The 22,078-nt window shown below is 42.0% G+C and overlaps 1 protein-coding gene across 3 annotated transcripts in view; it reads left to right on the forward strand.

The window, feature by feature from the left end:
• Positions 1–22,078, forward strand: part of LOC106923831 (protein bicaudal D homolog 2-like) — a 43,944-nt gene that overhangs the window by 14,586 nt on the left and 7,280 nt on the right. For all 3 annotated transcript variants that reach the window (XM_014997143.2, XM_088007243.1, XM_088007244.1), the window contains exons 2-9: positions 2,727–2,939; positions 11,914–12,066; positions 13,215–13,429; positions 13,518–13,764; positions 15,171–15,428; positions 15,511–15,714; positions 15,789–16,337; positions 18,775–18,926. In XM_014997143.2, coding sequence (XP_014852629.2) covers positions 2,727–2,939; positions 11,914–12,066; positions 13,215–13,429; positions 13,518–13,764; positions 15,171–15,428; positions 15,511–15,714; positions 15,789–16,337; positions 18,775–18,926 — 1,991 coding nt within the window. The remainder of the gene's footprint in view (positions 1–2,726; positions 2,940–11,913; positions 12,067–13,214; positions 13,430–13,517; positions 13,765–15,170; positions 15,429–15,510; positions 15,715–15,788; positions 16,338–18,774; positions 18,927–22,078) is intronic.

Raw genomic sequence — 22,078 nt, forward strand, 5'->3', positions numbered from 1 at the left:
CACACTTCCTCCTTCTGATAGTTTGTATCAGTTCACCCACGCAGCAGTCTGTTGTGATTCCCTTCAACACACTGATCTTCAGTTCTTATGTGTGAAATTGTTTGAGGAAGGCATGATTCTGAAAAGTTGAGCAAATCAAAACAAGACCAGAGTTCAGTAATCTTCTCCTCAGACACGTGAAGATCATTACGGTTCTGCACTTTGGCTTTTGAATTGCAGTCCAGCTTATAAAAACCAGCACAACTGCAACATATGGTCGGATAAAGATGAATTATAAATTGAGTTGGCCGCTCACTGGGAGATTACAGCCTTGGCCACGTGCAATCAATGTTCCCTCCCTCAAAAGTAGCATAAACTCTTGCCCCTGTGGGGAACTGAGATTAAATTCAATGGGTCAGTGGGGTTTTGGCAGGGGACTCTGTTTGCTTCAGTGATAGCCCTCTTTAGATTTGCTTTCTGATTGTCCCCTCAGAAAGCAAGCCTGCTTTAAGATTATAATGATGAGATTCCCCCTGGTTTTGATTGGTTCCTGTGCGTTTAATAACATTTTAATCAAACACGGCCCCCTGCTGATTATTGATATGATTTCCTTGGCATGTGGCACAGTTTGAAAAGACATTTAGGACACACACAGTAATCCACAATTTAAAGCACAAATTATCTATTGACCTACACAGGCTTTCTATAAAATCCCCACTACTGGTTATATATTTACCAACCAACCACCTCCACATAGGTAGGAGATTGTTTATACTCGAGATATACAGAGACATTTTCTGTTGATGGATAATGGTTGAAGTTCTCCTAGTTAGCTAGTCAGAAACTAAAGATTTTAATAAAACGTTGGTTACATTTCAACGTCAGTGAAGCGTTCATACAATAAAACAGGAAGCACTAAAGCTGTAAGAAGCTGTTTAAAAGGAAAATATATTCCACATGTTGTAACGTTTCTGCAGTTCATTGTGGCTACAAGAAAGATCAAGACTTTAGTAGATAACATGAAGGCTAAACGGAATACAGGAAACTCCATTCTATCTTTTCGAGTTTTAAGTCTGTGAATCTGATGGCAAAGTGTTTGACATGTTTGCACCCTTTTTGAAACATTTCCAAAAGAATGTACAGACTATTTTAATAATCCTCGCCACGCTGAGCAATGATATAAGTTGCTAAAAACAATCAAGCATCAACAATCTACCATCTGGGCAAATAAAAAAAATCGTTGGGCTGTTCCTCAACTCCTTTCAGCAAGTTGTGGCAATGATTTAATAAGTTGTGGTTTACCTCTGGAAGGTGTGTCGATGAGGATCTGTTAGCAGATGGTGTGAACCTTAAGAGAGGTTTAATCTATTCTTTTTTTCTCCATAAAACTTGCTAAACCCGGTGGTTGGGCGTTGGCAAAGTCAGTCATCCAATGGCCCGTTGTGATTTTGAGTTAGACAATGTTTAAAGTTGACATGAAATTTGAAAATATCATTTGATAATTATGTTTTATTGAAAGATTGGAAAATTAGTGTTAAAAAATGCAAACATCTTAAGAAAGACTTAAATAAATAAGTAATGCTTAACCTGATGGGGTCACAAATAACGCCTGGTGGCCCACCAGGTTTATAATACACTGGGGGAAACCCTGTTCCAGCTGAATTTCTGCATGACTGGGAGCCATCGGTTAGTCGTATTGCACAAAACTTTTCCACAATCTCCTGTTTTCCGAATGCACAAATTTGTCCAGGTTCTGCAAGTAGGTCAGTTTGACAAATACAAATATAAAAGTGTTTTTTTCTTTTCTTGCTTGCTTAGAAGCAACCACTGGGATTCATACAATGCAGCAGCCTGCCAGCAGCCAATTGCAGTAGCTGGTCACAGAAAGAGAGGCAAATAAGGTCATGTTCTTTTTCTCCTGTGATTTTTAGATTACTGTGTGCACACCCGCTACGAGGAGAGATAAAAGAGAATATCTCCACCCAAACGACGGTTACGGGATTGAAAATGAAATATGTTATCAGACGGGTGACTAGTTTGAGAAAGCAGTGCGTGCCCTAACCTAGTTCCCGCTGTGATGAAGGTCTGTCTCTTCCAGTGGTTTGGTGTTTCTGCCTTGCAGGCTAATAACACATTAAAGTTGTATCAACAGGACAAAACATTTTTTTCTCGTCTCAAATTACATGACAATTTATTGCCTTTTAACGCTGAGAAAAATTAGAGGCTGGAGCTTTAAGTCATCTGTTCTTTTAATGTTCATAAAGTTGATCCTATCCTCATCTGATCTTGTGACCTTCTCCTGTTTTGCCATGATCTAAGGTATTAAAGAGCATTAAAAACAGTCCTTTCACAATCACTTAGACACTCGTCTGTTTGCTCTACTTTTGCTGTTTGCCTGTTTGCATCTGTGGGGTCACTGCAGTGCACGTGCTGGAGAGGCCAGCATCCTGCAGCCAAAGGAAGGGGGTGGGACGGGATTTGGTGGGTAAGACACTCTGATGCAGCCCAGATGGACCCTAAATGATAATCTCCACTGAGCGACGGGAGTGTTTTGGTAGATTCTGCTCCACAGTCCTTAGGTGAACCACTAAAGGAGAGATCAGTGTCAGTTTAAAGCGGGTGAAGCGCAAGCAAACATTTCTTCCATCAACTCCTGACCCTTATATTCCAAAATGTGACACTCTCTTGGTCGCCATGTATCAAACATTATTTTTGTGGCACTAAAACATTATTTTCTGCACATTTAGGCCTTTGGACAAGCTTACACCAACCACAGGAAGGTGGCAGCAGATGGGGAAAGCCGGGAGGAGTCTCTGATCCAGGAGTCGGCCTGTAAGGAGGCCTACTATGAGCAGAGGGTCCTCGAGCTGCAGAACGAACTGCGGCAGACGCGCAACATCCTGACCAATACCCAGTCTGAGAATGAACGCCTTGTTGCCATCTCCCAGGAGATGAAAGAGGTAAGGAGTGATACGAAGTCTCTCTTGTACAGCTCACCCTGTATTTGCTCTAAAGAATAATGAATTATTTATATTTAATATTCAGGATTACGGCATTGCACATCCTTTTAGCCAACACCACACTGCAACTTGGAACATAAGTTAGCTCTTTTGCTGCAAGACATATTGGCCTTCTAAAATCATTCTATCTGAAGCATTTTTATCTCTATTTTTACTTTTTTTAATTTAAGAGTGTGCAAAGGCTTTCAATTAGGAATTTGTGACTTCCTGTTTCCCAGGTGTACAGATATGATGAGAGATTGAGGCTGATTTCTTTTAGCCTCTCTTCAAAATGGGAAAGACAAACAGGTTACATATGATGGTGAACACCGGTCTGCCTTAGTGCCATTCTTAAGTTATTAAACATTTACAAGTTTAAGTTCATTTTCAAGACAAGTACAGTCAGACCAAGATGAACATTAATGAAATAAACTGGGAATGTGACGGATATGGCAGTAAGATGACAGACATTTTGCCGCCATTCACATGCAGAGGAGTCTCTACAGTGAGTCTCTAAAGCTCACTGTTGGAGAACCAGAGGAAAAAAGTGACATCTTTGGTGGGAGCGAGGGGGGCTACCGAGTCTCTATAGCAACAATTTGAAATGTTTTTTGTACACATCATTACCATGGTAGCCGATTTCAGTGGATGCTCTAGTGTGGTCGTATGTTGCTCCATTAATTATGTTGTATGTTGACCATCCAGGGGCTTTATGGTGTCTCTGTTGGCAGAGATGCTTTCACATGTGCTTCTGACATGTTTTGACAACATTAATTACTAATAATTATGGAAACGCTTCATCTTTGAACTTGATGTTCTTTACTCCACCCTATTCTCAGGTGAGGTGTGGTTATAATACTGAATAAAGTAGCTGAGCCAGCTATTTATTTGTGCTTTTGCGATGTAACGCACTTTGAACTGTCTTGTTGCTTAAATGTGCTGTACAAATAAACTTGATTGATTGATTGACCATGGGGAAAGTACCTACTCCAAAAAGATGACAGGATTCCACACAAATAATTGACCAATTAGCTTCGTTCACATCCCTGCATGAAAATGGTTCTCAGCCTGTTGCGTTTGCTGTTGCATCCTAGGCATGCTTCTTTATTAGATAACTCTCATCTCAGATAAAACAAACCTGTCAGTGTTTGTCTGACGCTCAATCCAAACCATTTCTCGGCACACATTCCAGCAAGCTTATCCTAATATCATGTTAAAATCCATTATTCTTGCCCTACTTTGGACAAAGCCTGCCCTCTTCATCGCTGCCATTTACATACATTCACAGCCAATTGACCTCATTTGAAGAGACAACAGCCCAGTTCAGGGCGTGGGCTGCGTGTCTTTGCCAGGAGTTGTGTGATGCATGTGCAGCAATTTCTGCGTGTGATTCCACAAGTGATGATGACATTATATTAGCAAGATAGCAGAACAGGCTGGAATTACATTGACAGGTGTGTTTGATGCAGCTGAGACAAGAGGACATGAAAGGATGAAATGAGATGAACAGAGAGGCAGGTGGAGGCCCTTGGGCATGATTTGTTTCTTTGATGATGAGGTCTATGTTCCCTTGGCGGCCACGTCAAAACTGGAATAATAATGAAGGGATTTTGTGTAGCAGATTGCATGGTGAGATGAGCTTTATTGGAACGAAGGGAGCAGACACCTGGAGCGTTTTTGTTTAGGTTTCATCATCTTTAGTTTTTATAGCACGTTAATGAAGCTACATGTATCACCTTGAATCTTGCTTCTGACTTTGTGCTCTTCTCTTAGATGCACTGATCAAAAGATTGTGGACAAATTCTGATCCCAGCTTTTTGACCTGCAAATGCTCGTTTTAGCCAAATCAGAGAGAGAGAGCAATTTCTGTTAAAAAGGATTTTAGAAATTGATGACAGGTTTGATATTTCGAACCATCTTTAGCAATTTGTAGTAGATACAGCGCTATTCCAAAGGATTACAGACAACCACCTGCAATTAGCTGGGTCAAACACCAAACATTCACTGAACTATAAATATATACTGTTTTTTTTTTTTTTTTTATTGACTAATTGTCTGAAACATGAATTTGACCATCCAAAATCACCATCTGGTTTCTTTGTGCATCCGCATGGGACTAACTATGTTTCCTGTTTCTCTTTCCGGTTTAATTATCTTTCCATAATATTGTTAGGCCCAGCTGCTCATCCGCAGCAGATTTAGCCTAGTGCTCTGTGTTTAAGGTCAAGTCCTCAATAAGGGAATTGATGAATTTCTGAAGAAACCTCATTGGTCCGTAGACATCTGCAAGACCGACTGCCGTTTTTTGAGTCACTGTTTGAAACAGATGTCAGCAGTGCTTCTTACAGAGATTAGGGAAAGACTTAAAAATGGCATGTTCCTGCCAACGACTTAAGTTCTGAAAAGCTCTAAACACAGCAATAATTAGGTCAGCTGCTGCTTCTCCATGTTGGTGAAAGTTAGTATTATGGAAGCCAGATGTGCTCTACCACGCTATTGATCCACTGTGCCGTCAGCCAACCAATCTACTCATAACATGGTTTCTTTTTCCTGTTACATTTTAGACATTAAATCCATTACCTGGGGATATTTATTACAAATACCTTTGTGGTGGATTTAAATACAGAGCAGTTCTGATTTACTGTGTTGCAATGTGGTTCACTGGTGTCTTTCTGGCAACGCCATTCCCTTTATGACCACCATGCTGTATTGCAATGGACTTCAATCCGCACTAATTAGTCGGATAAAAGGTTCTGATGTGTAAATTACCTCATGTATTCGAGATAATGGCACCCCACCGGTGCCACTTTACTGGGTGCTAGGAGTGTGTTGTGGTGGGCAAATGGAGAAAGCCCGGGCACTGAGGCTGGCATTGTGACCACACTGGCAGGCCTGAAAGAAGCCTTTGTCTCTGGGATTTTGAATTAGCCCTGAGCTGATGCTGGAAGAGGAAAGGGGGGGAGGCACTAGGACACACTGAGATTGACACAGAAGAAAAAGGAGACCTAAAATCCATTTTGAGAAGGAGCTGGGCTTAATGGGCACAAATCCATTGACAATAGTGGATTGCTCTGCTTTTTCTAAGCGTGCATGGCTAATCATGTAGAGTCAGAAGGTGGACTGAATGACTCAATTATCATAAGTTTAACATGGAATGTAGCTGACAGTCTCCAACTGTAGCTTCTTACTTTTATTTGTTTGAAATGACTCTAGCCATACATGTCTGCAATAGTTGTTTCTGTCTAAGAAACAATATATTTTAGTTAACAGCTTCCACTGACTCAGTATATTTTGAAAAAAATGCATCCAAACATTCTCAATTTGATGGTTTTTGTTCCAAAACCAGTTGTTTTAAAGCAAAATTTCACGTATCTGGAAGCTCCGTTTACTTAACAGGATTTTGTCGCAGCTGAAGCATCTCAGCTGATTCCATATTTCCCATTTAAACCAACCAGGCGATTTCATGCCAAACACTCATATGGTGGCACAAAGCAAAGATGAGACATATTCCACTGGTACGTCTCAGTCTATAGGATTATAGTCAGACAAAGAGCCAGTAACATTGTGAGGAGGCGCACGCTTATAGGCATGACTTCATTAAATCCAATCTCATGTATTGTGGGGAATATGCCTCTAGTGATGCGCCTCATTATCTTCACAGAATAGGAAGCCCCGATGGATGAGTGTCAGGATATTATCATGCAAAGCCATAGCCATGTTGTAAATGTTATCAGTGAGGTTTAGCCTATCTTCACACTGTGTTTTCCACCCAAAGAAAGAGTTCCTCTGTACGCCTCCATTTTAAAAAGCTAACGTTGGCTCTCAAATGATGAGATTTCTCAGCTCATTTTAACAGTTTGTAGCCACAGTTTTTTTTCAGTTTCTTTAAGAGTGTGAAAGTGGAAGAAGTCCTGTTTACTGATGGAATAATTCTCAAAGGGGGGTGGAAAAAGCTGGGGAGGTGAGCCTCACTACAAACAAGACCACTGTTTTTATTATACCCAGAAGAAATCTGAGTACGGGGCTTCATGTTTTCACTTGTGAAATAGTGATTCACAGAGGCTCAAGAGCAATTTTGTTGGTACTTCTAAACCCCTGCCTTACGTTGAAAGGTCTGACTAGAGTCGTATAGAGATCCAAGGAAGGTTACTCTTTGTTCCCCATCATTATCATCTACCGCCATGAGGCTAATGTAATAAGACTCCTAGTCCTAGAGGACTCCGGGGTGTTGATGTCTGCCTCCTCATCATTTCTCGTGACATTAATGCTGAGATGGATCGGCTCTTTTTTTTTCTACGGCATTTTGGAGGAGGAGAGCGTGCAAGGAAAGATAAATGGAGAGAAGGCTGACAAACTGCTTCTCTAAAGGAAATCACCAAAACAGCCACAGAATATGAGGAGTGGGGGATAAGAATGGGCTGTTACTGAGATAGATCGGTCTGTTTTAGCAGCGTTATTCCTACTCCAGCTGGCATGTATGATTCACAACCTAATGAATTTCTGGGTTACTGTGTTTTACTCCCTGTTTAGATACAGAACCTTGGAAAAAAAAACATTAGGCTCCCTGAACTTTTGATTTTATTGCGTTCTAATTACAGGCAATGGATTTTATTTGTTTTTTCAGTGATAGACCAACATACCCAAGGCTCAGGCAGAGTTTCACCTTCCAGCGACACAAAGACCCCAGACATAAACAGTGGCCTACTTTAAAGTATTTTTATGTGTTAGAGTAGCTTAGAGTGAGTTCAAATCTAAACTCAATTGAGAATTTGTGGAAGAATTTTAATATTTTCGTGGATGAATTCCATCCAATCATGGAATCAATCACTAGATGTGGAAAAACTGGGAGAGACATCAAAGACATGGATTATAATTGTAACAAAAAATGATTTTGCAAAACATTGAGTCGTGCATCTAATAGTCTGGTTCCTATATTTGGGGTGCGTTTCTTAAACACCTTTAGGATATTTTAATTGATCCGTATAATTATTCATTTATCCGCTGCATCACTAGACCACAGAGATTTCCTGCTGTGGATCAATGTTGACTAATGAATCAACTACAGCTTATACATACACACACACAGGCCCTCATGGGCACTTCCATTAATGGGTGTAAACTCGGATTTTCCACTCTGATTCGATCTCACCCATATGAGGTCAAATTCACAAACGCACTGAGTGCATGGAATGAAAGACTCACCTTGTAGGTTTCTATGTCATCATACAAAGGGAAAAGTACGACGAGCCAGTCACTTCTAGAGTTCTCTACGTTTTTATATGATCTGTTTCCTTTAGATGTACAACCTTGACTGTGGTTTCGTGATGAGTTGGAGCTCCATGCAAACAATGGCAGCCGCTCGCAGCAAAGACCGGGATAAAAGCGGATCGGCTTTCACCCTCCTTGTTTTTGACTGTGGCACAATGCCTCTGAGCTTTGATATTCTTTGGCCTTGTTCGTGTAGCCGCTCTACATCTGTTATTCATGCCCTGTCTCTCCTGGAAGTGATTTGAGGTAGATTTGGCTTGGCGGATTTAGCGTGAGTTCATATGACTTTGAAAGGATGTTGAAGGACGTGTTGGTTTGCTCCTCGTCCCCGACTCCAATTTATGACGCAGAGAGATTTCAGGAAGATGTTTCCCTCGCTTCTACTTTTCAGATGTGACGGACGATAGATTTAGCATGTGGGGGGAATAAAAGTGATTGACGCATGGCTTTTAAAAGCACACGGATGCAGGGATGATGGAGGCACAGTGGGGGTTGGGAAAATTAGAGCAACAGGGATGGTGAAATGGCAAGATGGAGGTCAATGGTGTCAGCAGGAGAAGTAGAGAAATGGAGTAAATATAAGCACAGGGAAGCTGGTGCTCTGCCTCTCTGTCTCTGTCGTGACATTTCTGGGCTTCTGCACTTTGTGAGGAAATGTTTTTGGAAAGAACTGACATACATTTTGCTTAAGTGCAAAGTGAATAAGATGGAGAGGGAAATTGAGGTCACAGGGCTTTATGCGAAAGCAGAGAAGTAGGGCAAAATATGTATTTTCCCAGTCAGACTGGCTGAATGTATAAATAAAACAGTCTTGTACCATGTTAGAGTCTATCCATCACTTTAGCAAGAGGCAGACTAAGAGTAGAAGATTACAAAAAGATTGCTCTCTTTGTAATGGTAGTCATGCTAATTGCTAACATAAGACATTAAAGACTTCAAAGACTTCAAAATCCTTCATTGTTTAAAATGACATTAATTATGGCTATAAACCAGCTAAATTCTTAATCATCAGGTTAAAGCTTTGCAAAAAACATCGAAAATGAAATAAATTAAAAAACCTGTATCGTAAAATTTAAAAATTTTACGATACAGTTCTGCGCTTTGGCGTAGCCTGCTTGTGTTAGTTCTGCCACCCGGTGACACTCTCTCGTCTGGGACGTGTGTGGCTGACAGGACAGCTGTCAAGGCGTCGCCTGTGGTGACACAAGCTTCAGCCGCTGACCTGACGTAAGCCTGTGAGTGACTTCTTCCTAATGAGCTCTGTTGAAGACAGCAGATTGCTCCCCAGAATAATTCCAGCAACATTCCCCAGAGTGTCATTACGGCCCTCACAAAAAATAAATGTTATTAGCACTTTATAGTTTTGGAACACAATTTCCAATCTGGGGCACAGGGTAATAGAGGACACAGAAGGTCGAAGGTCACCACCCATGTGTGCATTTCAATCAGGTCGGAGCAGCGTCTTTTCATCTGGAGCTAACCCACCAGCTGAGGCACATAGTCCTGACCAGGAGCAGACCTGAGCAGCCAGCTGGCTCCGCGTTGTTCAGCTAACAAAAAGAGATTACTCTGCTGATGAGATTATCTTCACAGACATAATGAATTCACTGTTTATATTGTCTGAGACATCTGAGCTAGTGATGCTCTTAATGCTGCTTTCTCAACTTTGCTTTGATTCTTGTCTCCCTCAGAAGTTATAGAAGTACGACTTTATTTAGTAACGCACCGACATGGTTCATCAGACATGTGCAGCTGATGAATCTTAATTCATCAAATGATGGTCTTAAATCTATCTGTTCTGCACTTGGCATTTAATTATTGAGCTGCTAACATGGATCATACTCTTGGTCTCTGGGAATTAGCAGCATTTCACTGCCTTGCTATTCATCCAAACCAAATATTAAGGGAAGTGAGCTGTAAAAGGAGCGAGCGTTCAGAAACTCTGCTGGTTGTTTAAGACAGCGTTAATAAATTAGGTGTTTAATGGCATCTAATTGCAGGGATACTCAGATAAATAATACTTGTGAGCTTAAACTGCCTACGATCTGCACTATAATCTTTCATAAACCAGAGTAGGCTCAAACAATAAAAGAATGAGGCATTTACAGAGACACATTGACGTGGGTCAGACAGAGCTCTTGGGTAGTAAAAGACAGGTTAAGAACTGGAACCTTTTTGGTTTAAAATCCTTGGCTTTAGCTCCTTTTTACCAGTTTAGATGCACAGTCATAGTTTGGTATGTGTCCAATTGTGGTGTACTCTTATGTTTTTAGCTGATGGATTGAAAACGGTGAGGTGTTCAAAGCTTGACGTAATGTTCTAGAAGGTAAACCTGCTTTAAATGTTTCTACAACTTTGTGTCTGAACTGTCTGGTGTTAGTTTGTCTCATAATACTTTTTGTTCTCTGATGCTTTCAAACAAACCTTTGATGCCTTCAAAGAACATCTGGATTTATACTACAATTAAATTATAAGCACGGTGATTCTATTTATTAATTGTGTGCTTTACTGAAAGCAAATGGTTGCCCTACATTTAATACATACATACATACAATAAATACAAATGTACTTCTTTGATTGAAAAAAAAAACAATAAATAAAACACAGTCCCTCAACTTCCCAATGATGTGCTACTTGTTGGATCATCATAAAATCCCAATGAAATCTAGACGTCTTTTTGTAACATATCAAAAAGGTTCCAGCGGTGCAAATGCTATTGCAAAGCCCTGTATCATAATGATAGTTAATCTAGATGTATGTCTAAGTGAAACCCCCTCAAAAGCGACTTTGTGAGACCGATAAAATGACCCGAGAGGAGGGGATTTTGACGTGACCACATGGTGATGGCATGAGAGGAAGGGGCCCAGCGGTCACACACAGATTGATAGTTAATAGTCTCTTCGTTATTAGGTAATCTCCTGACTGAGAAACCACTCTCATTAACTCGTTGATGTAAAATCCCAGACATATGCTGTTTCTTTTTTTTTTTTTTTTTATTTATTCTAACTAAGCATACTAGGCAACGAAGTACTTCCTTTTGGGCAACTGGTAAGGTTTTGCATGGTTCAGTAGGGAGATAGAAGCCTTATGGTGGAAAGGCTTGTTCCTGGCTTCTCTGTGCTTTATTTTATTAATGAAGCCTGAGCAGCGTGAGGTATCAGACTGCACTTACAGGACATTAGAAACAGAGTGGTGTTTGGTTATAGGAGCAAACAAAAAAGTCAACGCAAAACCTCACGTTTCTCTGGCGCACTTCTGGGACATTTCAGCCAGTTTTTGCACTACCTTTCTTCTGTAGCTTCCTCACTTGTGTCGATTACTCTTGAGATACAAAGAAAGACTCATAATGAGGTTCTCATTTGGATAATTAGACCATTGCACAGTTTTCTACCCACTCACAGGAAACACTCGTCCCTAAGAGAGACGAGGCAGGCTTCAATCCCTTTAGTGCAGTTGGAAGTGTCAAGTGAGAGAGCTGGTGGCCCACTGCCCGGAGCGACACCTGGCACCTACCTCCCAGCAAGCACACATTTGGTTCATCCAGATGGGAGCTCTTTATAATTTAGCAAGATTGAAAACGTTAAAAACGGTTGCAGTGCTGCAGCTCTCCTCAATCAAAATCGGCATCGCCCAAGCTGACGGCTTCTCTAATTCTGCTCACCTACAGAACGGGGAGATGGTGGAGCTCCAGAGGAATCAGCTGCGTGACGACATCAAGGAGTACAAGTTCAGGGAGGGCCGTCTGCTGCAGGACTACACCGAGCTGGAGGAGGAGAACATCTCTCTGCAGAAGCAAGTCTCCGCGCTCAAACAGAGTCAGGTGAGGAAATGGAGAGGGCAGAGTGTTGCCGCGGTAAAAATCACATACTTGCATAAAAAGATGAGATGATTAACTATAAAATGATTCGAGATCCTTCTTCTTAGCAAATTTTTAATTGCTTCTGAGTATCATTTAGCTGCTTCTTAGGGCAGAATTCCTTTTAAACAAGCCAGTTATCAAATATAATCCCCAAAGTCGATTATCATTTCATCTACTTCTCACTGGCCTGTTTTCACTGATGACATAAACAAAAAACATTGCCTCTTTTTCATATCTTGTAATGCATTTCTCTGTTGAGTTTTACTTGTTTTAAGTCCACCATGAGAAAAATAGAAAAAAAATAACCACTGTAACTAAACATCCCTTTTTTCCCCCTGAAGTTTATACTTATATTGTATTGCAAATTGTTTTTAACCTTAGATAGTAATGGAGCAACAACATCAACAACCTTAATGCTGCTTAAGGTTCTTTGTTACAGTATGTTGATACAGTATGGTGCACAAGTCCCTGTTGCTTATGGAACTTTAACTGCAACACTTTCTCCTTCCACCCAACTTATTATGCTGTGATATATCATCTGTTTATTGAACAACTGTTGAATCATTATTTATCAATCTCATATAGAATTAAACATTTCTTTTTGCCCAAATTGAGCATTTTTATTAGCTGTAAGTCAAAATGATCAAAACTAGCAGGGGAAAAAACATTTGAAATATATCAATTTCTGTCTGAATAGTGTTTCATTTTTAATTGACTTACTGAACTAAATAAACTTTTCGATGACACTTATTAAAATGCAACCTGTATGGAACTATAAGCCTTTGTGCATACTGACTACTGCTGACTATTTTTGTCATAATATTTACAGGTGGTTTTCACCACAATCTCTGACTGACAATGAACCTTTGGTGTTTTATTTTGTACTAAACTAAACCTATGCGTACATGACTGTATACTCAATAAAAATTCTTCCAAATTTAGAAGGATCTCAAATATATATATATTTTTAAATAAGATTATCTAAAGTACTAAACATATGTTTTTATAATGATGCTTTTGTTTTTGGAGCCTCCTCATCAGTTAACCCAATGGCTGATTTTCTGAAATTCCAGAAATCTTGACTCCTCTTGCCTCTCTGCTCTGTCTAGGTGGAGTTTGAGGGTCTGAAGCACGAGATCCGTCGTCTGGAAGAAGACACTCAGTTCCTGAACAGCCAGCTGGAGGACGCCATCCGCCTGAAGGAAATCGCTGAACGTCAGTTGGGCGAGGCCCTGGAGACCATCAAGACGGAGCGGGAGCTCAAGACCTCTCTGAGGAAAGAGCTCTCCCACTACATGAACATCGGAGACACTCTGTATCACAGGTAACCAGAACACAAACAAGCTGCTGTCAGGCTTTAGGGAACACGTTCGAAGCATCAAATAACGTAATTTCCCACATCTCTCCCTCAGTCCTTTAAGCATTTCTCTGGATGGGCTCAAATTCAGTGACGACGCCGCCACGGAACCTAACAACGACGAGGCTCTGCTTGGATATGAGAACAGCTTCACCAAACTGGCCAACACCATCAACGAGGACAACCGCATCTCCACTCCTAACAAGGAGGAGCTCTTCTGCCCGGTGCCGAGCCTGGTCGACGACCTGCTGAGTGAGCTGAACATCTCAGAAATCCAGAAGCTCAAACAGCAGCTGATGCAGGTTGGTCTCTGTTCACATTTCTTTGCCACACATCAGCATTGCCATGTCTTAGAGATTTACTTGTTTCTGTCAGTTTTAGAGTTGAATGTCATTTTAGTGGAATAAAAAAACTGATAAAAATCGCAGAAGACAAAATCTGAATGGATCAGAAATCTTTAGTTTATCCTAAAGCATTATTTCTGAAAATGGACCAAGAAGGCAAGAGGCGGGGTACAGATTGAACAGGTCACATGTTGACGGCTTTTAGGAAACTTTGGAAATTGTGCTTATCACTTATATAAGACGTAAAAACAGTTTAAAAGATCTCGCTTTAAAATGTGTTTAAACTTTAAACACTTGTTTTGCAGTTCCTGCTCTTACAGAGTGGTGTGATTTTGCCTCTGCTCCTAAAATAAGTAATTATTAAAGAATGCTAAATAAAAAGAAAATCTTTTTGAATGTTCTTTTGTTATCTAGTGTTTTTTATAAGAAACTGGAATTTGCTGTAATCAGCATCAGCAGGTCAGAGCTTGGCAAGAAAACAAATGGGTCCGAGAAGGTGGCTGTAAAGTCCTGATTGGTCCATTTCTAACCAGGACAAAATTCATCTGTATTTAAAGGTGTGTTTCTCAGAGGAGAGGCTTGCTGTATCCTGACCCGTCAGCCTCAGGCATCTAAATCCCATTACAGCAAAGTTAATCCAAGGAGAGCCAGACACACACACTCCAGGCTCCACTGGGCTCCCAGGGCAGCAGGTGGTGCCACTGGAGGTCCTGCCATCTGCTTGCTCATTGCCACAAGATCACACATGTCTGGGTACCATAGTCACCAGAAACTCATCTGAACCTGTGGATAGCAATTGTTTTGCACATTATTATTATTTTTATGTCTTGTTTTGTCTTTTTCCTTCATCAGATGTAGAAATGGCTGCTGGGGAACATCTGTTTCGGTGGCAGACCATCTGGTTCTTTTTAGGGGTGATGTGACCTTCAAGGCTCCTACAAAAAGATCTAATGGGATAAAGTCCTAAGGCAGCTTTTACCTAGGCCCACCTAGGCCCACCAGATTTATTTTAAGTCTTATTTTCTGCCCTGTAGTTCCGTCTTTCACTAATAAACTTCGGGCACATATCATGCGGGCATAGTTTTTGAAATAGCTCAGTGCTGATATAAACCCAGCTTTGTTCATGTCTGTAAGACGACCCTTACCCGGTGGACCTGAACCGTTAAGGTCACACTGACCCTGATGCTGATGTTGCTGGCACTCTGCCTCATATTCTGCGATAACACCATCCTGATGCTGAAGCAGCTTATCACATGGACAGTTAATCCTCTGATTTAATATTATCCTTAAAAGCGGGAGTCCCGTTTCTCGTCATTTAGTTATTAAAACATAAATAAATTGCATCTCTGTGCATCTCTTCTCAGATGGAGCGGGAAAAGGTCAACCTGCTGTCCAATCTGCAGGACTCCCAGAAACAGCTGGAGCAGGCCAATGGGGCTCTGTCCGAGCATCAGGAGAAGGTCAACCGGCTGACCGAGAACCTCAACGCCATCCGTAAGCTCCAAGCCAGCAAGGAGCGCCAGTCTGCTTTGGATAACGAGAAAGAGCGGGACAGCCACGAGGACGGAGACTACTACGAAGTGGACATTAACGGACCAGAGATCCTGGAGTGCAAGTACAAGGTAACTCAAACTTCTCCTGAACAAATCAACAAAATGTCTGCGTTTTGACTTTTTAAGCTCAGTCATCATTTTTCTCCGGCAGGTGGCCGTGTCTGAGGCAGGGGAGCTGAAGGAGGAGCTGAAGACGCTGAAAGCAGAATACCAGGCCTGTCAGTCGCGCTACGACGAGGAGCGCAGCCGTCTGGAGAACGACGTCAGGTCTCTGGGAGATAAGCTGTCCAATCTGGAGAGGACCACTTTTGTGGAGAGAGAAGAGAAGGCTAAGCTGGAGAAAGAGCTGCGCAAGGTGAGAGGCTTCTCCTTGAAACCGTTTCTGTGCTCCCAAAGAAGCCGGAGCTGATTTATTTCTTTGTGTTTTAGCTGAGTGACGTGGCGGGCGAGTCCCAGGGCAGTCTGAGCGTGGCCCAGGATGAGCTGGTAACATTCAGCGAGGAACTGGCCACCCTCTACAACCACGTCTGCATGTGCAACAACGAGACCCCCAACAGAGTGATGCTCGACTTCTACAAGGAGGGCAAAGGTGGCCGGAGCAGCCCGGAGGGCCGCGGTCGGCGTTCTCCCATCCTGCTGACCAAGGGTCTCTTCCCAGAGCATGGCAGGGCCGACCTCAGCGATGGCGCTCCCTCGCCCGTCTCCTCTCTCCCCTCCCCTGTGTCGGACCACCGTCGCGAGCCCATGAACATCTACAACCTGGTGGCGATCATCAGAGACCAGATCAAGCACCTGCAGCTGGCCGTGGATCGCACCACAGAGCTGTCGCGCCAACGGGTAGCGTCTCTGGAGCTCGGCACCGTGGCAGACAAGGACAAAGAGGCCTGCATGGAGGAGATCCTCAAACTGAAATCCCTGCTGAGCACCAAACGGGAACAGATCGCTACTCTGCGGACTGTCCTCAAGGCCAACAAGCAGGTGGGTGGATCCGATTTGTCTACTCCTGTCATTGTTTGTTCAGCCTGCTTGTCGTTACTATCAGGCAGAAACGGTGAAAGACAGAGCTATTTCTGGTCTGATCAGCTGCTGCACCAAGCAGGTTGCAGACGGGTTACAATCGCAAACACACGCTGAGGAAGCACCCATATGGTGGCAGCTGCCCTGAGTATCAGTGTGTTTAGGAAAACAGAGCTGCTGGGTGAAATGCAAAGAATTTTAGCCCTAATGTTGGGTGTGTTTGCAGTTGCTGTGGCAGCCCTTAAAGCTATGTGTGGGGCTATTCACTGAGAGCACATAGAAAAACAAATAACAGCTTGTAAATGAGCATTTGACATTCAGCTGCGAGAACTGGTCCACTTAAACAGAGGTAACTCTGACTGAGAGGCAGACAATTGTAGACTGAGTCGGCAATTAATTTGTTTTTAGATTCAAGGATGTTTCTACAGTTACGACTTGTTTGTAGAGATGCACCGGAATTTTGTGGGACATTTCCAGTCTGGCAGCTGGTTCTGATTTCTCTTTGAGAGCCATGATGATACTATAAGAACCACCTTCCTGCTGTGAGGGCAGAAAAGTGGTTCTTTACTTCCTCAGTATTGGAGAGAGAAATTGTATTTTTCTGAGATTTTACAGTAAATTACACAAGCTGATTTCTAAGATGGCATGTTGAACTGTCTTTAGCATCTTATACTAGTATAAGATAGCAAATGGCAACATTTCCACATGTCATGTTCCATGACGGGTAAAAACCGTCCTGGAATCCTCTGAAAGTCATATTGTCTGATTTATTCAGACACAACATGTTGCAGAAAATAGTTTATTTTTTAAATAGCTTCTTAAATCGGCTTTTCCTGACTTAATTTACTTAATTTTGTAACACCTCAGTGGTTTATTGATGATTAATTTTTACTCTTTTTAGCTAAGTAACAACTTCCACACAGAAGAGTGTTGTCACCTGTACAGAGAGAATTTGTATCCCTACTTAATATGACATTTATCAATTTTGTCCCTTAAAATTTCTATTTTCTTTAAAACAAACTATGGTGTAAAAGCATTTTCATGTACAAAGTATAGAAATTGTGACATGTCACATATATTTTAATGTAATTGTATATTATAATTAGGGCTGAAACGATTCCTCGAATGATTCGAGTACCTCGATTACTAAAATTCCTCGAGGAAAATTTACCTGCCTCGAAGCTTCGTTAATTTATGTTTTATTAGTTAGGAATGTTTTATTCCGGCCGGGACTTCATTTGCGTTGCGCGGAGCTCTCACTTCCGCCTCTGAGTTGTTGACAAAAGCTAAGTCTCAGCGGCATAAAGTCCAATCTTCAAGATTGGCCCGTGGGGATTTTATTGATTGATGATAATGCCCGACTTTTTATCGTTTTTGGGGAACCAATAAGCATCCTTAAAATGACTGGGGGAATGCCTGGAGTACGGCAGCATTTCTCCTCCGGGGCTGCTGGTTGAAAGCGAACGGCGGGAAGAGCGCTGAGGTGAGCGGATAGCCTGAACAGGGCGGGCGGCTGAGTGCTTACCGTGTAAATGTAGCTTTACCGACGAACCGCACAATAAATTTTATATCCCGGTCTGAAGAAACGGGTGGCGGAGCGCATCGTACATGGCTGATAGATGAGTTTCTGAGTGTGACCAGTGAAGGTCCCGTATTGCTTCCCCCCGTGTTCGTCCCCCGGTCTAACGGTTCGTCAGTCCGCTGGTCTATTTCCTCCCCTCCACCCCATCTTACGTTCGTTCATTCGCCCTCTCCTCCCACTCCAGGCCGCATTTCCCGTATTTTCAAACCCAAAGCGTGACAGGTTAGGTGGTTAAGGTGAGTTTAATTAATCTATTAAACTCACTGAAGATGAATATATAAACTAAAAGCTGGATTGTAGACATTTTTTATAAGCATATTTGTGAGCCTGCTTCTTTGTTATTAAATTCAATATAATTTCAGATTTTTCTATAACTTTTCTTCTGGTTAACTTAGAAAGTGAGCTATTATTGTTACAGGTTAGTTTTCTAAACTACAAAAAAGCAACTGTTAGGGATGCTCAAATATGGAAAATTGGACTGATATTGATATCCGATAGTAACACCGGTATTATGCCAGATTTACCAATATTTCATTTTATAATTTTTTTTATCCGATTACTCGATTAATCGTAAGAATAATCGATAGATTACTCGATTACTAAAATATTCGTTTACAACAGCCCTAATTATAATCTACAGCAAGACTTCTAAGTGTTGCCTTGCTGGTAGATTTTATTTTTTTAAGTCCTCAAACTGCATTCTCTTGTATTTGTCTGAATATGTTGCTGATTTCTCAGTGTCTCTCTGCTCGTTCCGACAGAAAAGACATTTTTACCAGCGATTCTCACTCTGTATTTCCTCTTGTTCACTCACAGACAGCTGAGGTTGCTTTGGCCAATCTGAAGAGCAAGTATGAAAACGAGAAGGCCATGGTGACGGAGACCATGATGAAGCTGAGGAACGAGCTGAAGGCTCTGAAGGAAGACGCTGCGACCTTCTCCTCTCTCCGAGCTATGTTTGCCACACGGTAAGAAGCACCTCTCATGAGACAAAGCATTTTAAAACCTTCAAATCTTTACTATGTTTGTATCTCCTGGTAAATTGCCTTAGGCGGCATTTCCTCTTTACACTAATGAACTGGCATCAATCCTAATCTGTGCTAGTCTGCCATGTTACTATAGGAAACCGGACAAGTATAATTCATGTTAAAAAAAAAAGGGAAGGGGTGTTATTCTTAGAGCTATTGTTGCATGCAGAGGCCAAACACACAGTAAGTAGGTAGCTAAAGACAGGATTATTGTTCAAATGTAATCCATCTTTGCCATATGTTGTGTCTGCCAAGGTTGAGCTCCCCTAGTTTTATTCATACCAAGGAAGAAAAGGTCTTTTATTCTGATGAGACTGAATATTTAAGAGTGAACGAGTCTCATCTGTTTAGCGCCAAAATATGTCACCTAAGCATCGGTTTTTGCTTACTGACTTGGTGTGTGTTTGTGTCTCGGATGGGCCGACATACTCACTAATCTTTTCTGATTCCCAAGAGAAGCCGGTCAGAGGTTGTGTCCATAATCCCAACTCATCTTGGCTGCGATTATGCTTTCATCACATAGCAGACACACACTGCTTATTTGTTTACCTGTGTTATGTGTATGTAGGAGGTCATACCCCGTGTTAAAGCTAACAAAGTGTGTATTTGTTGTACGATTTTAAATTTAAATGCATTTGAATGTGTTTTTCATAGCAGAGTCGGTCCATCTTCTTGCACTTAGAACTGCTTTTCATCGCACGACTGAGTGATAAATCGTTATAGCGATGGCGCTCTGAGATGATGATGCAATTTTAAAATGGAAGAAGGCTACTGGCAGCTTTTAGGACCTCATCTTCCTCGTGTAGAAATTGAAACCTTACCTTCATCTGCATTGATCTTTCTGATGTAACGCTATATAAGAGCAGTGTCTCAGCAGGTAGTTACAGTTGCTTACACACAGGTCTCTACACATTGTCAGTTTTGTTAGTCTTCCACACTCTGCTTTTCTGAAGATGCTGTTCTTGTAACTTAAAACCTGCCATCGATGCGTCTTTTCGTTGACATGCTCAAAATGCCTACCTCAGATGACATTTGTTTCTGTGCCCGCCCAGCCCCGGTTGTCCACCACTGTTGTAGGGTTACATTCAGTCTGTTTATGGGATTCATGCATTGGTATGTAAATTCTGTGCTTATACGGCACAGAGTTTGGGTCAGGGGGTCTTTGAAAAGCTGGGGGACTTGCCTGAGTGAAGTTTCCCACACTCCCCATCTCCTTTGTATCCCTTGTCCCCCTCCTGTGCTTCCGCAGCACCAAACACACACATCTTTAAGCATCTGGTGACAAGAGGAAGGACCAGGTTCGTAGTTGAAGTCCACTCCAGGAGCCCAATTTTTCAGAGTGATCGCCTCTGACAGTAATGAAAAGGGGGATTTGGGGAAAAATCTCTCACACGCAAATGATGTGTGGTCCTCACGAAAGAAAAACGCAGAGATGGAGTGGAATTGGGGAAAGCTTAGGGTTTTGTTGTAACACTTTACTTATGGAGTTGTTGAAAACAGGAGTGGATGTTGCAGTGGGAAGGCCATGGGATATTTTTCACATGTGTTTACGTTCTCCTCTTTGTTTCCCTGCGAGAGTCTGAGCCCCTCCAGCTGCGGGCCCTGGTGTCATGTTAACAGTTAAAGTCCTGCCTCCAACATTCCTCAGACATGCCTCGACATGCTCTCCCTTTCTGCTCTCACTGATCAACGGTCAAACCATTTCGTGTAACCCTAACCTGTTGTGTTCATGCTATTAAAAAAAAAAAAAGTTGTTTTGTTCGTTTTATCTGTGTGATCTCAACGTGATCAGTCATGTTCAGATCAGGACTGCACCTCAGGAGGTTGTTTATATGCCTTAAGGTCAGTTTCAGTCATGAAACATCTTGTTTGTGAGGGCGGTAAGATGCAGTGAGCCACTGTACATTTCCTCAAAGGATGCAGATAATATGCTCGTCTGTCACAGCCGTCATTACGGCTTGTATTCATCCTACACAAGCCTGCAGCCGCCTCCTGGCTCTCCTCCTTTATCGTGCTACAATGACCCCATCAGCGGGCCAAAAAAGGCTCCTTTTGTATCCCGTCGTCTTTTTCCCGGGAAAAAAAATCGCACGACCTCCCACTCCCAGGCAAGACACACTGAACAGTCTGAAGAGACACTAGCGCCCCCCCCCAGACACGTAACAGGGTCGCGCCCCCCCCAAAGACTCACACTGGGTTTAATGAAGAAGCACTGATCCCTTTTGTCTGGGTGTGTCCCAAAGAGTGGAGCAGAGCAGAGGTTCAGGGGTGGAGGTGTTAGTTTGTTTGTGTGGTGGTCTGGTAAGGGCAGAGTTCACATGGCCATGAACCACGTGCAGAACTGAACACAACAAAAACATCTGCAGGCACGGATGACTTTTGACTTCACAACAAAGTTTTCCAAAAGGTTTTCTTCCAGATGGTGTTGGCAGGCCCACTTGTTCTTTGAGTTCTTTTGGGCTTTTTTGTGACAATTTTATGTCTAAGCATTAAAAACCAGACTGATATTGAGAAATGCATTATGGGATATTTTCTATTTCATGTGCTCCAGTCCTTGGGGAAAATAAATCAGAATTGCAAAGTCAGATATTAAAAAGCAGAAATCCTTGTCAGCCAAGAATAACCTGATCTGTGCGTCTCTATCCTAAATGGTTTGCTGAGTAAAACCACAAGCAGTTCATCATCGAAATCACTCTTGAATTGCCTTGTTGGAGAAATGTGCTATACAAATAAACTTGTCCTGGCTTGGCACTAACAGCACTAATCAGGCGTTGCAAAATAGTAGGTTGTCGCTACTAAATTGCCAAGAAAATTAAACAAAAGTTCTTTGTATTTTCCTCTTCACTCGATGAAGAAAAAGCCCGCTGCATTTTTATACCAGCAAACAAAGAAAGTGTTGATGAGCACAAATGAGACTGAAAGGCTCTGATACAAGCAGCAGAAATGTTGAGGCTTGTGAAGTGAGATAAGACCCAGGAGGAGGAGGATGAAAATGAAACAGGAGTGCTGCTACAGCAGATGGAGACTGGAGATACAATCCAAACCCAATCCTGTTGAGTAACCCGGTTTTCTTACCTGTCCAGCTTTAAATC

This window comes from Poecilia mexicana, unplaced genomic scaffold (assembly GCF_051168715.1).
Source record: "Poecilia mexicana isolate PSO_F unplaced genomic scaffold, ASM5116871v1 scaffold_7, whole genome shotgun sequence".
Taxonomy (NCBI): Eukaryota; Metazoa; Chordata; class Actinopteri; order Cyprinodontiformes; family Poeciliidae; genus Poecilia; species Poecilia mexicana.